This window comes from Nothoprocta perdicaria, unplaced genomic scaffold (assembly GCF_003342845.1).
Source record: "Nothoprocta perdicaria isolate Ctin4 unplaced genomic scaffold, notPer1 scaffold_5, whole genome shotgun sequence".
In the NCBI taxonomy this organism is placed as follows: Eukaryota; Metazoa; Chordata; class Aves; order Tinamiformes; family Tinamidae; genus Nothoprocta; species Nothoprocta perdicaria.
Genome location: NW_020455754.1, coordinates 4,112,892 through 4,126,006, shown reverse-complemented (window position 1 = coordinate 4,126,006; position 13,115 = coordinate 4,112,892). Strand labels below are relative to the sequence as shown.

Genomic DNA, 13,115 nt, shown 5'->3' with positions numbered 1-13,115 from the left:
GCGCGCCAGAAGCCGCCGCCCGCCACCCCCCGCCGCGGAGAGTCCCGCCGGGGACAGTGACTTCCCGGAGCGCCCAGCGGCAAGTTGGCCCCGCGGCGGCGCGGGGAAAGTTTCCCGGCGCCGGGAAGCGGGGGAGGCGGCCGCGGCTCGGGCCCCTCGCAGCGCAGGGGTGTCCCGGGCCGGATCCCCCGCGGGGATCCCTCTGCTCGGGCAGGGGGAGCCGCGCTGCGCTGCAGCGCTCCCCGGCCGCGCAGAGCGGGAGCCGCGGCATCCAGGCGCTCCCCTCCCTTCTCCTTTTTCTGCTGTTAACGCTCTCCGCGCCGACGTGCGGAGCCGCACGCGCGCAGGGCCCGGCGCGTGAATCACGGCCCCGCGCGGCGCCCCGCGGCCGCCGCCAGCACCGGCGCCCGCAGCGCCGCCGGAGCCGCGGGGCCGGGAAGCGGCCGCGAGGAGCGCCCTGCCCGGGAGGCGGCCGGGCCCGCTGCCGGTGGGGGCCGCCTTTCGCCCCTAGTTGCCACCCGAAACGCGCTCCGTTTGGGGGGTTTTGGGGGGTCAGGACGGCTCCCCAGGGACCTTTAATTAGGGGCATCGCTAGCGCCCCGAGGACGGACGCTCGTAGCATCCTCAGCCCTGCGCTCGCAGCTGCCCCTCTAACTTTATCCCCAGGCTTTTGGAGCAGCCGCTTTCCTGTCGGCAGCACCGCTGCGGCCTGCCTTTTTTTTTTTCTTTTTTTCTTTTTTTTTTTTTTCCAAGGGACTAGAAGCAGTCTTGTTAAGAACTAGATTTTTGTTCTTTCTCAAGTAAGTTGCAGGCGGCTTTCTTTTATCAGCGTTACATAACATCTCTTAGGGCAGTACAACTACATATGTAGTTGCTAGCCTAATTGATCTGTTTTATATATATTGCGTGCATATACACACTCAAAAATGCCTATTTTTGAATTGATTTCTGAGGAGCTGAGGCCTCAGTTGCAACGTTATGCAATGCTCCATACAAAGGACTTTGCTATCAGTGGGAATTCTGCCATTCCCATCCCAGGCATTGGGATTGGGGAGCCCAGTGGTCCATGAAGAACTTTGTGCTGCATCACCAGACCCGAGCCTGGAGTACCAGGAATAACCAATTCCTGCAGCTCCTGCACCTCTCCCTCRGGCACCTGAGTTCCATGGGTGTCTCTGCACAGCCAGACAGCAAAAATTGTGCCTGTCCCTTAGCTGCTACAGAATTAAAAAGCATTAGATGTTTCTCCAGTAAAACAGCTTGACGTAAGCTTAGTGGATTTGGCATTTACTTCTTGGAGATCACTTTCATAACATAGTACACCCAAGTTTTGGCCTAATTTCTGCAAAAAGCAGGCATGCTGTGGGTACAATAACTGTTGTCACATGTGTTTTTTCTTTTCAACTGATGATGTTAGCAAAATATCTCTTTCCCTCCCCCCCTTCCACCACTAGCTTCTGTGAACGGTTCTCCAAATTAACCATAATCAATGCTCATTTTAGCTGAAATCCAGCACTGCCTGGTTAATGCTGGCGATGTGGGATGTGGAGTGTTCGAATGCTTTGAAAACAATTCTTGTGAGATCCGAGGCTTGCACGAGATCTGCATGACATTCCTGCACAACGCTGGAAAATTTGATGCCCAGGTAACAAAAAGTGCAATGTCCAGTTTATCTGCTCGCCTCTGATGCGTTCTTGGCATGTGTATTAGTTCTTTAACACAGTTTTGGAAAAAAAAGCAAAAGTGACCATTAAGAAGCAATTCTGCTTTTGCAAATTTTCTTCTACATTTTTCACGTCAGAACTCAGCTGTATGCAGGACAAGGCTCATATATATTATATAGATATATAGTTCAACACAATTGAAACTTTATCAGTGGTTTAAAGGATCTAGAACCAAGACGCACATGCAGAGCAGCACAGGGACAATGTGTGACTGTCCGTATCTGCAGCTCCAGTTCCCTCCCAGGATAATGTTTCAGCAACCACCACCTAGATGATGGTTCTGATTGAGGCCAATGCTTTACACTTCTAAATTTTGTTATTCTCAAAGCTGATTCCCAAACACAACTTGGGCACCCAGGTCATTCAGGCATCATTTCCCAAGGTGCAGCTAAAGTTTATCCTTAGGACTTGCACACAGCTGATATGGGCAACCTCCTAAAGCCACTAGTCAACTAATACTTTGGTTCGAGCGCTGGCATTAAGATACATTACTTGGATGGTATGCAATATTAAGTTTGTCTCCTTCATTTTCTCCCCAGACCATGTATGCATCACTGAGACATCCTGTCATTATGTCCTGTAAAGCTCCTCTCCCGTTTCAGTGCGGAGGGGAGAACATGACGCCGGGCCAGCGGCATTTGGCTTGACCGTGCAGCTTGCAGTGTAGCTTGACTAACAGCAGCAGCTATGGAGCACTGCTAGAAGCGTGGCAGAAGGCAGGGCAGACTTCAGCATTTGGCCTTTTTAATGGGGGATGGTGGGAACATCCAGTAGAAAAACAATCTGGAAGTGCTGGAGTGCTTGGCTTAAGTTCGTGAGGATGTACAAAGCGTTTGTGTGGCCATTAAAGTTGGAGAATTGAATCTGCTAAGCCTGTGGGTGTCTGAAAACGCTCAATTTCCAGCTGACTTCCTGAGAATGCTGTCTTATTTGTGCACACTTGGTGAACAAGGCAGGGGTGGGAAGGTTGAGTGCAGTCAGGGATGTCCCTTTCCCAGGATACCCAGATCCTGTCACTCAGCCTGGATGGGAAACAGCCTGTACCCATCTGCACTGCCGAGCAAAAAGGAGTCTCAAACCTTCTTAATACTGCAGTGACTTGACTATGACGTGGCTTTTTAGGGCCCTTCTCATTATCCACATGCCTTTCTGGGTGCATTAAATGATGAGCAGCACTAGTCACTTTGCTTTCTGCTCCCTTATGAAACCYGAGTCTTTCAAAACTCGCTTTTCTTTGAAACCTGAGAGTCGATGTTGGCRTTGGTTTGTATCAGAACTTTTCTCTCTGTCCTTATTTGCCCACGGTGCACGTTGGCTACTGCGGGGCAGGGCTGCCAAGTGCCCTTGGTATGTGGCACAGATGGGCAAGACGACTGAAGCAGCCCTTTGATCAGCAAGAAACAATTCAGTCTGGCTTGAAACAATTTAGGGACAAAATCTACTTGCCCATCTCCGGTTGGTCTTCGTTAATGTCAGTGAAGTTGTGCCGGAATCCCTTTGGGTAAAAGACAGGATCTTTCTCCATCCAATAGGAGGGAGGGTTTTTGCCTCAACCTYCTCCAAACAATTGCATGAGGGAATCGCAAGCAGAGGTTAAAGGGATGTTGCCAAAGCAGCTTTCCAGCAACTTTTAAGATTTCTTGTTCTGATTTTTTTTAATGTCACTCAGTTTCTTCCAACAAAAGACATCAAAGACTGTAGGATTATTGGGAGAGCTCATTTGGGTCCCTTTCTGCCTGAGGAAGTGGTTGTAGAGAAAGCACTGACAGCTGGAATGGGGCCTGTACATATCTCGATGGACTCTGAGGAGATTGCAAAGTCATTTTCAAAAAGAACAAAGCTACTTTGGGGTGACTAACTTAGTATGTGCTCAGGGCCRTGGGGACCTCAGCCGCTGTAGGATGCACTTGTCCTTGGTGTGAGCCTGCTGTGCTGCAGCCCCAGAAGGGGATGGAGCCAAAAACTCGAGCATCACATTCCCTAAAGGTGCCCTGATGCCCGTCCCCTTTCTGGTCAGGCCTCTGTTTGGGCAGAGGAAACCTTAAAGGTTTCCTGAAAGCAGAGAAAAGACCCTGTGTGTTCAGCCTTGCTGGAATAACAAGACAGGGAAACTTAGCACAATCTTGAAGGGTGAAGAAATAGAGAAGAGGGGGAAGCCATTAACCAATATCCTTAGCAATCTAATAACTCCTGACGTCGTCTTACTGAGGAGCAGCTAGTTGAGCATAAATCACCTGCTGTGCTTARTGGACAGAAATACAGACCTACTGCATTTCTTTTCTTCTCAGGGAAAATCCTTCATTAAAGATGCTCTGAAGTGTAAGGCTCATGCCTTGAGGCATAAATTCAGCTGCATCAGCCGTAAGTGCCCTGCCATTAAAGAGATGGTGTTCCAGTTACAGCGGGAGTGCTACCTGAAGCACGACCTCTGCTCTGCCGCCAAGGAGAACGTCCAGGTCATTGTGGAGATGATTCACTTCAAAGACCTGCTGCAGCACGAGTAAGTGGCCGTGCCGGTGTGCTCCGAGGCCTGGGAGCTCCTGCCAGGAGCGCCTGGATGCCCACGGGTTGTGCATCTGCCCAGCAGCCTCCCTGCCTTGCACGGGTCGCGTTTGCCCACACTCTAGACCAAGGTAACACTTTCTTCACAAGGTTCCTTCAGAACTAGTTTCTCTAGATGTGACTGGAAGGCGAAGACATGGGTTAAAGATGGATCTAGCTGCATCCTTGGTTCACTGGCAAATATAGTGTTAGAGTTTGCTGCTTCCAGGGGGATCCCACAATGTCCAGGTGCTTTCCAAACTCAAAGGCACCATTCCTGATCCCTTGTAAAAGGCAGTAGCTAGAAGTGATGACCTGGGGATAAGGACTACGCAAAACTCTCAGTAAGAAGATAAATCATATTGCAAATGCATGCTTTCAAATGCCCTGTAGTTAATTGTTCCTGAAAGAGCTGCAGTCCCACAGCTCCGTACTAACCTCAAATGCTCTTCAATAAAACACCAAGGTGCACAGCATGAGGCACAGGTCAGATTTTAAGTAGTTCATCTTTCTGTCTGGGAACACGGCTGCCCCCCAGGGAACAGCAGGCACAAATCTTTGCTGGAATCGATCATGCTGCTACCTGATGGGAACAAACGTGGCCCGAGCTGCTTGTATCAGTGCTCTGCACAGCTGCAAAACCAGGGCTGTGTTTCTGGCAGGTGACCATCTATCCCCTGAGTAAGGAGGCTCAGCCACAACCTGAGAGCAACTTTAGCCTTAGAGCATCTTCCTGCCGTGCACTTCTCCATCCCTAGCAGATACTAGCATGGAAATCTTAGCAGATTCATTTCTCACTGACTGATGTGTCCATGGCTTGTAGCCTTGTATTTTTGTTGGTCCCCAAAGGAKCTGGCTCCCAATTTTCTTGTTTTCTGTTGGAAAATTCAAGCTGCAGTTAGAGGGACTCTGGTGCCCCTTTACCCTCCAGCGCAGACTCCTCTGCTGTGGTCTGACAAGCTGAACACGGTGGGCTGAAAGCAAGGCTCTTCCCAGGAACATTCCTGCGGCTTGGATCCAAGGCAGGGCTGGTGGCCCACGGTGGCCCTGCCAGATGTGCTGGCAGTGGCCCCGGGGAAGGGCAGCGCCCTGGGCACGTGCAGAGGCAACGCTTTGTGCTGCACAAGAGCCACCTCCCCGTGGGCACTGCTGCAGAAATGGGCCCTCAATGAGGGCGCTTGGCCCCCATCCCTTGGAGATGGGAAGTGAGTGAACCAAAAGCTGCACAAAGATGAGTGAGCTCTCCTTATTTTACAAGCAGGCTAAAGCTGGAAGACTCAAAAGCAGCTTCTTATTTCTGGGGACCTAAACTGGGGGGTTTCTCAGCCTGAGAAGAGAAGAGTTATTCAGCTGAACACCTATAATTTACACAGTGTCGTTGAGTGCTTCTTACACTTCATTTGCAGCATCTCGTAGAAGCAGAGTGTAGCTTTCCTGTGCGGGACTCCCCAAATAGCCTCGCTCCATCCAGTCTCCTCCCTCCTATATTTAGAGGCCGTTTCTGCAATTCTTGAACTAAGTAACTTGTTCAAGCTCAATAGGCAAGTGTGGCAGAGCTGGAAATAAAATGAGGTCTGCTGACTTGCAGCCTTGTGCTCAGTTCAGGTACTATGGTCAGGCTAGCTGAAATGCAGAAGGGGAAGACGCAGAGGAGGAACAGGCCAGTGCTAATCCGCAGGGCTCTGGCAGGCTCTGAATACCTGAAATAGTTGGCAGCTCTGCCACTTTTTAGTCATACCAGCAACTTCTTTCTTCCAAAGATTTTTTTGTAAAGATTATATCCAATTTTACAACTGATTTCTTTTTTCTTTTTTCTTTTTTCTTTTTTCTTTTTTCTTTTTTCTTTTTTCTTTTTTCTTTTTTCTTTTTTCTTTTTTCTTTTTCTTTTTCTTTTTCTTTTTCTTTTTCTTTTTCTTTTTCTTTTTCTTTTTCTTTTTCTTTTTCTTTTTCTTTTTCTTTTTCTTTTTNTTTCTTTTTCTTTTTCTTTTTCTTTTTCTTTTTCTTTTTCTTTTTCTTTTTCTTTTTCTTTTTCTTTTTCTTTTTCTTTTTCTTTTTCTTTTTCTCCCTTCCACTAGTTCATATGCAAAATGCTCAGGTCTTTCACATTTTCTATTTGGATTTTAAACAAAGACAAGTAGCTTGGAGCCCCGTGGATGCCTTCAGCCGTGTTCCCTGCTCTGCCCTTGCTGTTTCTCTTGCTGTGTGCTGAGGAAGGCAAGCAGGGCAGCAGAGTTGCCTCTCGAGTCAGCTGCTGTGGGGGCGCGGGTCAGACCSATTTATTATGTGGAAGTGGTGACAGGCCCTGGCAGATTGTTCACTGTTGCATTCCAAACAACTCTTTTAAATGATAGAAACAATCCAAATATGGGAAATATTTTGAGATAGAGGCATAGGTGGCTCTCCAAGATTAGTCATTCAAAAATGAGGTTAAACAGTTGGGCAGAGGAACAGGCTGGTGGTGCCACCCGCTAATCGGCTGGATCTGCAGGCGTGACTCAGTGCATGGGAACGGGCGGCTGGAGAGGGCTCCTGTGCTCTCCAGGCCACGTGGAGCCCCGGCCACCCCTCCTCCTGCCCCGGCACGGGCAGCACCAGGGTGCTGTGAGGCRGCGTTGCTGCTGGCTGTGGGCACAGGGTTGGCCCAGGGTTATTTAGAGCCCTTTTCTGGTGGGAAGAAATGATGCCTCCCAACTTGCGTTAACTCCGTGAAGCTGAAGAGGCAGCTCGGTGCAGAAGGTGAATTTCCCCGAGTTTTAACTCTGTACAGCTACATCACAGGTGCAGATGAGATCTTGCTTCTGGCAGAGATCAACCTTTAGCTTTTCCTGAAGCACAAGGTGGTGAGAAAGCCCAGGGAACTGCTTAGTCAAGGGTCTGTTGCTCTTTCCAAGGTGAGGAAATGCATTCCTCTCCCAGACTAGATTGCTGTGTGCTCTGGGTGGTCATTCATCTGGAGGCAGCAAACTGTTGTATGAAGCTGAACGGATATGGAAAGAGATGGAGGAAGGAGGTGTGAAACAGCAGTTGTTTCACTTGACAGCCCTGCTGGCTAAGCATATTGGCCTGACATCTCCCAATGGAAATTAGGCTCCCTCAGTTCGTTGGGTGGATAGGGAAGGCAGGCTCAGCAGTTGTACAGCACTTAGCTGCACTGCGGGCAGTCAGAAAAGTGCGTTTCCTACAGAGACGTGGCCGGGTAGAACATAACGAATGGGGAATAAACGTGTGGCGTTGAGGGGCTCTGCGAGCTGGGAGGTTTTTGAACCTCAGGCTGCCAAGGAGGTAGAGAGCAAGAGCCTGAGCTGGGCCGTAAGCAAGGAGAGCACCCGTGCCAGGCCTGACTGCTGGGTAGTCCTGACAGCCTCTAACTTGGTTCTTGTTTCCTTTATCTGCAGGCCCTATGTTGACCTAGTGAATATCCTGCTCACGTGTGGTGAGGAGGTGAAAAAGGCAATAACGAGAAGCGTCCAGACCCAGTGTGAACAGAACTGGGGAAGCCTCTGCTCTATCCTGAGCTTCTGCACCTCCGCTGGGCCCGGAGACTCCATCCTGAGTCCRGAGAAGAAGGCGGGCGAAGGCAGCAGAGCGGCTGCCGGCCGCGGGGACATGCTGGCCCACTCGGAAGCCGAGCACAGAGAGAGCTCGCGAGCGCCCAAGGGGGAGAGAGGTACCAAGGGCCACCTGAACGCCCGGGGAAAAGCTGGGGCCCACGGTCCCAAAGGGGCACAMGGGATCGTGGACCGGGCAGACGAACTGTCCGACTTCTCTGACATCCGGAGGTGAAAAAAGGCACCAACCTCCCCTTTTCCCCCTTCCTCCCCCTCCACTGGAAACGTCCTCCGTTGAGTCCATCTCCCTGTCTATGGACATTCCAAAGCATTTCCCCTTCAGAGGTCACACACAGGGCATTGTGAGATACTTGGACCTCAGCGACATGTATATAGTAGCAAAGGGAGAGCAGTGGCAATGGGTTATTGATGCAGCAAGCTCAACGCTCGAGTAGCCACCGAACGTGGCAAAATGTCTCCAAGTAAATTCTTTCCCCTTTTTACAAAATGGATGTTGGTTGAAAATTCAGGGTCTTGTTTTGAGGCTGGTGGGTTGTTTGGGGGGCTGTTTTCTCTTGGTCCTCTCAGCTGGGGAGCAGGTCACAGGAGGGCTCTGCCGGGCTGTATTTGGCCACACGTGGCTTCCCACCCCTGAAGGTTTAGGGTACAGTCTGAAGGCAGATGGCTAAATCCCAAAGGAATTTCATTTCTGCCTGTGGCTGAGAACATAAGAGCTCAAGGCTCTCTGTGATGCTCCAGTGAACCAACTATCTCATTTCTTGCACAGGGACCTTGTGGTCTGGAGCTCTGTCTTTTTCTCTCAAGTAACTTCTGAGCCATTGCTCCTGCCTGGGTGATGCTGCCTCCTCTAAGTGCCCCTGTTTGTTTCCTAACCACTGCAGAACTTGACACTTGCTTACCCAGGGACTTCAGGATGCCAAAGACCTAAGTGGTCGCCTTCCAGTCAAGACACCTGGACTGTTACAACTTGCTTAGCTGCAGAACACAGCGTGGAAGACCTCTGAGCCTCTGGGTTCCCAGACCTCTAACTGCCCAGGGCTGTTCTCTTGTAGAAATTAAACCTGCCCACTCRGTGACACAGCTACCAGAGCAGGACCTCCACCCTATGCAGAGCCCAAGCTTACAGGCACGGGTGTGGGCTCAGGCAGCTYGGGAGCCCATAGGCTGTCCCATTAGAAATGTCTCTCTTAGGAAGCAGCTTGGTGCAGGTCGGCTGTGGTTGGTCAAAATGCCAAAGACTTGGGAGGGGGCTCGGACCTATAGCTAATYGTCACACAGGTAACGACCGCCAGGGTCTGCAGAATTGGTCACTGCAGAGGGAAGGGGGTCGGGAGCTCCCTCCTTCCCGGGCAATCCCTAGTGCAGCTGAGGTGTGAGGACACGTCCCRCTCACCCTCATCCCCTATGCAATTGTAATTCTCAGGTTGCAGATGTGCAGTCCTGTAGCCCCACATGCTGTCCTGGAAAGGTAGGTTACAGCAGCATGAGGACAGGAGGACGAGCTCCTTGGCTTCCTCTGGAGAAAAAGTGAATTTTTCTGGGAAAGTGGGAATCACACCAAGCATTGGAGCCTTCTCGTTTAGGAGCCTGCGAGGAAAGCTGTGGGGGCAGGAAGGCAGTTCRGAAGAGACAGAGCGTACCCAGGGAACGAACTTGGCGCATGGTGGGCAGGAGCTGCATAAACGGCAGAGCGTGTTGGAACTTGGCTGCAGTTTCCAGCCTAGATTTTCGTTACTGCTAAGTGAATGCAGCTCCTAATAACTTCAGTCAGAATTTAATGCATGTATCCACCAGCAGAATTTATAGGCACTACTTTTAATAGAAGTCACGTAGGAAGCAAAGGGGATCGTCAAGTTGAAAAGATACGTTCTTAGGCGATCACCGGGGCTTTATTTAAAGAAAGGACCTTGATCTTGTTTGAGTTTTACTCCCAGCTAAGTTCTATGACAAAAATTCCTACTGACTTCATTGGGAAGATGTGGGATTGGCCCAAAGGAGCTGCAAAGACTGTGCGGAGCCGAGGAGCGGAGCTCCTTGCGGCCGGGAGGAGCCTTCCGGGTCATTCCCGCCTTGCTCCCGAGCGGCCACCGACGGGTCTGGCTGCTGGTGGAGCCCAAAGCGGGTCCCTGGTCCCCGGAGCTTCCCAGGAGCATCCTTTTTTCCCCATAGTCCATAGCCACGCAAAGGAACAAGCTCAAACCAAAACGAACRGAAGCGATTTAACAAACAGAGCAGAACAACTCGCTGCCGACCCGGTGCCTGGCACCAAACTGAAATCAGATCCCCCTCTCGTTAGAGGCCTGATTTATCTACGGCAACCAAACAGAGATCCACATCCTTGAATGTCTCGGTCAACGTATCACCTCAGCATGCATACAGATTTATTTGTAGTCATCCATCCCGAGTGGGGAAAGCTCTCTATTCCCTGGATTTAGTCAAAGAAAAATTCTTTTTTTGTTGTTGGGAGCTGGGGGGGGGAGGGTATAAGGCATAACTTTTTTTTCCTCTGTGTGTGAAGATTTTATGTGTTCATCTACTGATTCCACATATGCTATTATTGTAAATATTTAACATTTCTATTTATTATAGTGTCTCCATTAAAAAAAAGAAAAGAACACTGCTGGCTATGATAATTTAAACGTATGTCATGACCTGTGTTGTATATATTCATGCCACTGGTATTTTTTTTTTTTTATGTTTAAAGCAGCGTAAATATAGTTTTATACAGTTCCATAATGTTATTGACAGCATAAATCATTTATTTATTGTTAAACCTTCTTTCATATCTAACAAATAGGGTGCGTTTTACCTGAGAGTATTTTATTGTGACATCTGCATAGCCTTAATTCTTTATAAACTTTTGAAAAAGACTGTCCAGTTAGATACTGTACGATGCTTTAATTAACACTCCTTCTGAACATAGTGTTCAGGAAGGAGATGTAGCTCAAAAGCTAAGGTTTGATGTTCCCTTTACGCTTCACATCTGGAATGAGCCTTGTTCAAGAATGGAAATACTGGGAGAAGCAAAATGCCTCCTGGAAGAAGATACCAATAAACCCTAGAAAATGCTGTCCTAGCTTCAAGTGYTGAAATAAACGAAAACAAAAGAAACCCTATCCTTCAATTCCAAATCTCTGGGAGAAAAAAACAGACTAGTTTTCTCTCATGTAGAATTTGCAACCAAATAAGCTTGTTTAAAGAAAACTGCATATGGCTTTAGAGAAAGCTCTGTACCTTTCACACTATTATTTTCCTTAAACACTAATAAATGTTTTGAATAAGCCTGCGGCTGGGTGTGTTCGGWGGGGACGGCGGCGCTGGGGGCAGCGGGAAGGGCGCCTGGATCCCGTCCTGTTCCCTGCACGGGGAGCAGCCCGGGATGAAGCGGGATTCCCAAGGGCACCGGTGCTTTGGGAGCAGCATCCCCTGGGAAGGGGCTTTGCCCGGATGGGGAGCAGGGCTCTGCGTGCGGGGTGTCAGCCAGAGCCGCTCACAAACGCAGCGGTAGCGGCTCCCAAAGCCGCGGGGCCGGTACCAGCCCCGCCTGAGGACGCGACCGGCAAGACGGGCGGCCTSCACCCCGTCCAGTCTTAGCCTAGCAAGGGAGAGCAGCCACAGCCCGGCACTCACAGAGAGAGACCCCAGAATTAGCTTTTTGTGCTGCCCCCGAGGCTGACGAATAGTACAACAAATAAATAAATAAATAAGGTGGCTTTTCCCCTTCCTTTTCATTCCGTGTCACTGTGTAGGCAGGGAGGCAATGGGGAACTATGAAAAAGCAACTCGGAACATAAGGCAGGGAGTTTTTTTAAGGCTGCTTGCATGAAAAAGCACATTTTTAATGCTCCTTCTGTGAGGTTTAAAAATAACTAATACAGCTGAAGTCTGGATAGGGATGAGAGGGACTTCACGAGGCTAAACGCGAGGTGCGGCGCGGGGCGGCTGCCGGCAGAGCCAGGCGCTGCGCGGACGGAGCGCGGCGCCCGGCAAAGCACAACCTGCTGTCGAGCGGGGACGGCACCGGCAGGACGCAGCTCTGGGCCAGCCTGCAACTGGGCCCGGCCACAGAGCGCCTGGYGCCGAGGCTGGACCACCCGCCCTCGTTAAATGCATTTGTTGCAGACGTCCTTGCGCACTTTGACGCTGCCATCCTCCCTGCAGCTCCTCCGCCCGGGAACGTTACTTCCCCTTTCCCGGGGCGCGTTGCACGAGGCTGCTCTGCTGCGAGAAGCGGCTGCGGCGCCGGAGCCGCGGCCAYGTCCTGCGAGCGGTGACACACACAGCGCAGCGGGAGCCGGGAGCCCCACGAGGGAGCCCGGGGCTCCGGGCGGGAGGCGCCCCTGCCAGGGACGGGCAGAGGGAAGGGCAGGATGGGGGCGCTGATCGCCGGGACGGGAGGCCGGAGCGCGGCCGCGGGGAACGGCCCCGAAGCGCCGCACTTGAAGCACACTCAGGGCCCAGCTCTGCAGGCGCTCGGCCCCGCGGGGCCGCCTCGCTCTGCAAGCGGGGCGACGTGAACCAAGCGGAGGCCTCTCCAACCCCAAGCGCACGTCACAGACGTGAACGAGTCCCACCGCCGTTCCTACCTGTGGCTGAGCCGCTTTGTTATCCTAGGGGCTCCCAGAAGAGGAAAACCTCCAGCTAGMGGCTTGCTGGAGCCTAACAAGGCATCTACAAACACATCCAGCATGTCAGGGACGTCAGGCCGCTCCGGGCGCTGCCGTCCCCGGCACTGCGCTCGTGCCCGGCGCTCCACACTGCGCCCGGCTCCCTTGGGAAGCGGCGCTCCGGAGCCCGGGCTCCACGGAGCGGTTAAGGTTGCTGGAAGCCTGGGAAGCCTCCTCGCCAGCGCCCTCAGAGCTGTTTCCTGACACCTCACAGAAACACAAATCCCACTCAGTTTTCACTGCTAGCGACGTTCGTGTTCCCATGTTCTTTCTCCCCGCAAGCTCCCAGAGAAGCTCCCAGCTCTTCTATGCTTGCCGGGAACGGTCAGACCTTGCAGCACACGGCACGTCCCAGGCATTGCACTGAGCTGCCACAGGGCCCCCCTGCTGCAACAGGCCCAAACCCGGAAAGAAGAGAAATTCCGGAGTGAGGATGCAGGGAGGAGCAGCCGGAGCGCTCCAGGCTGAGGCTCCCCCAGTGCTTCCCGAGGTCCCTCCCATGGACTGGAGGGTCCTGGCTAAAGACTGGGGCCAAACACAACTGTATAATTAGTGAAGTCCTGACAATTTCTGTTTCTGGACATTTTCTGCAGGGAAACCTGGCCCAGCCAGCC

At 51.5% G+C, this 13,115-nt stretch overlaps 1 protein-coding gene across 1 annotated transcript; it reads left to right on the top strand.

Moving 5' to 3' along the window:
• Positions 1-1,489: 1,489 nt before the first annotated feature.
• STC2 (stanniocalcin 2) lies at positions 1,490-9,911 on the top strand. The gene is made up of 3 exons (XM_026047599.1): positions 1,490-1,645; positions 4,013-4,224; positions 7,661-9,911. Exons 1-3 carry the CDS (start codon positions 1,490-1,492, stop codon positions 8,046-8,048), a joined length of 756 nt encoding a protein of 251 aa, XP_025903384.1. The 3' UTR covers positions 8,049-9,911.
• The last annotated feature ends 3,204 nt before the right edge of the window (positions 9,912-13,115 follow it).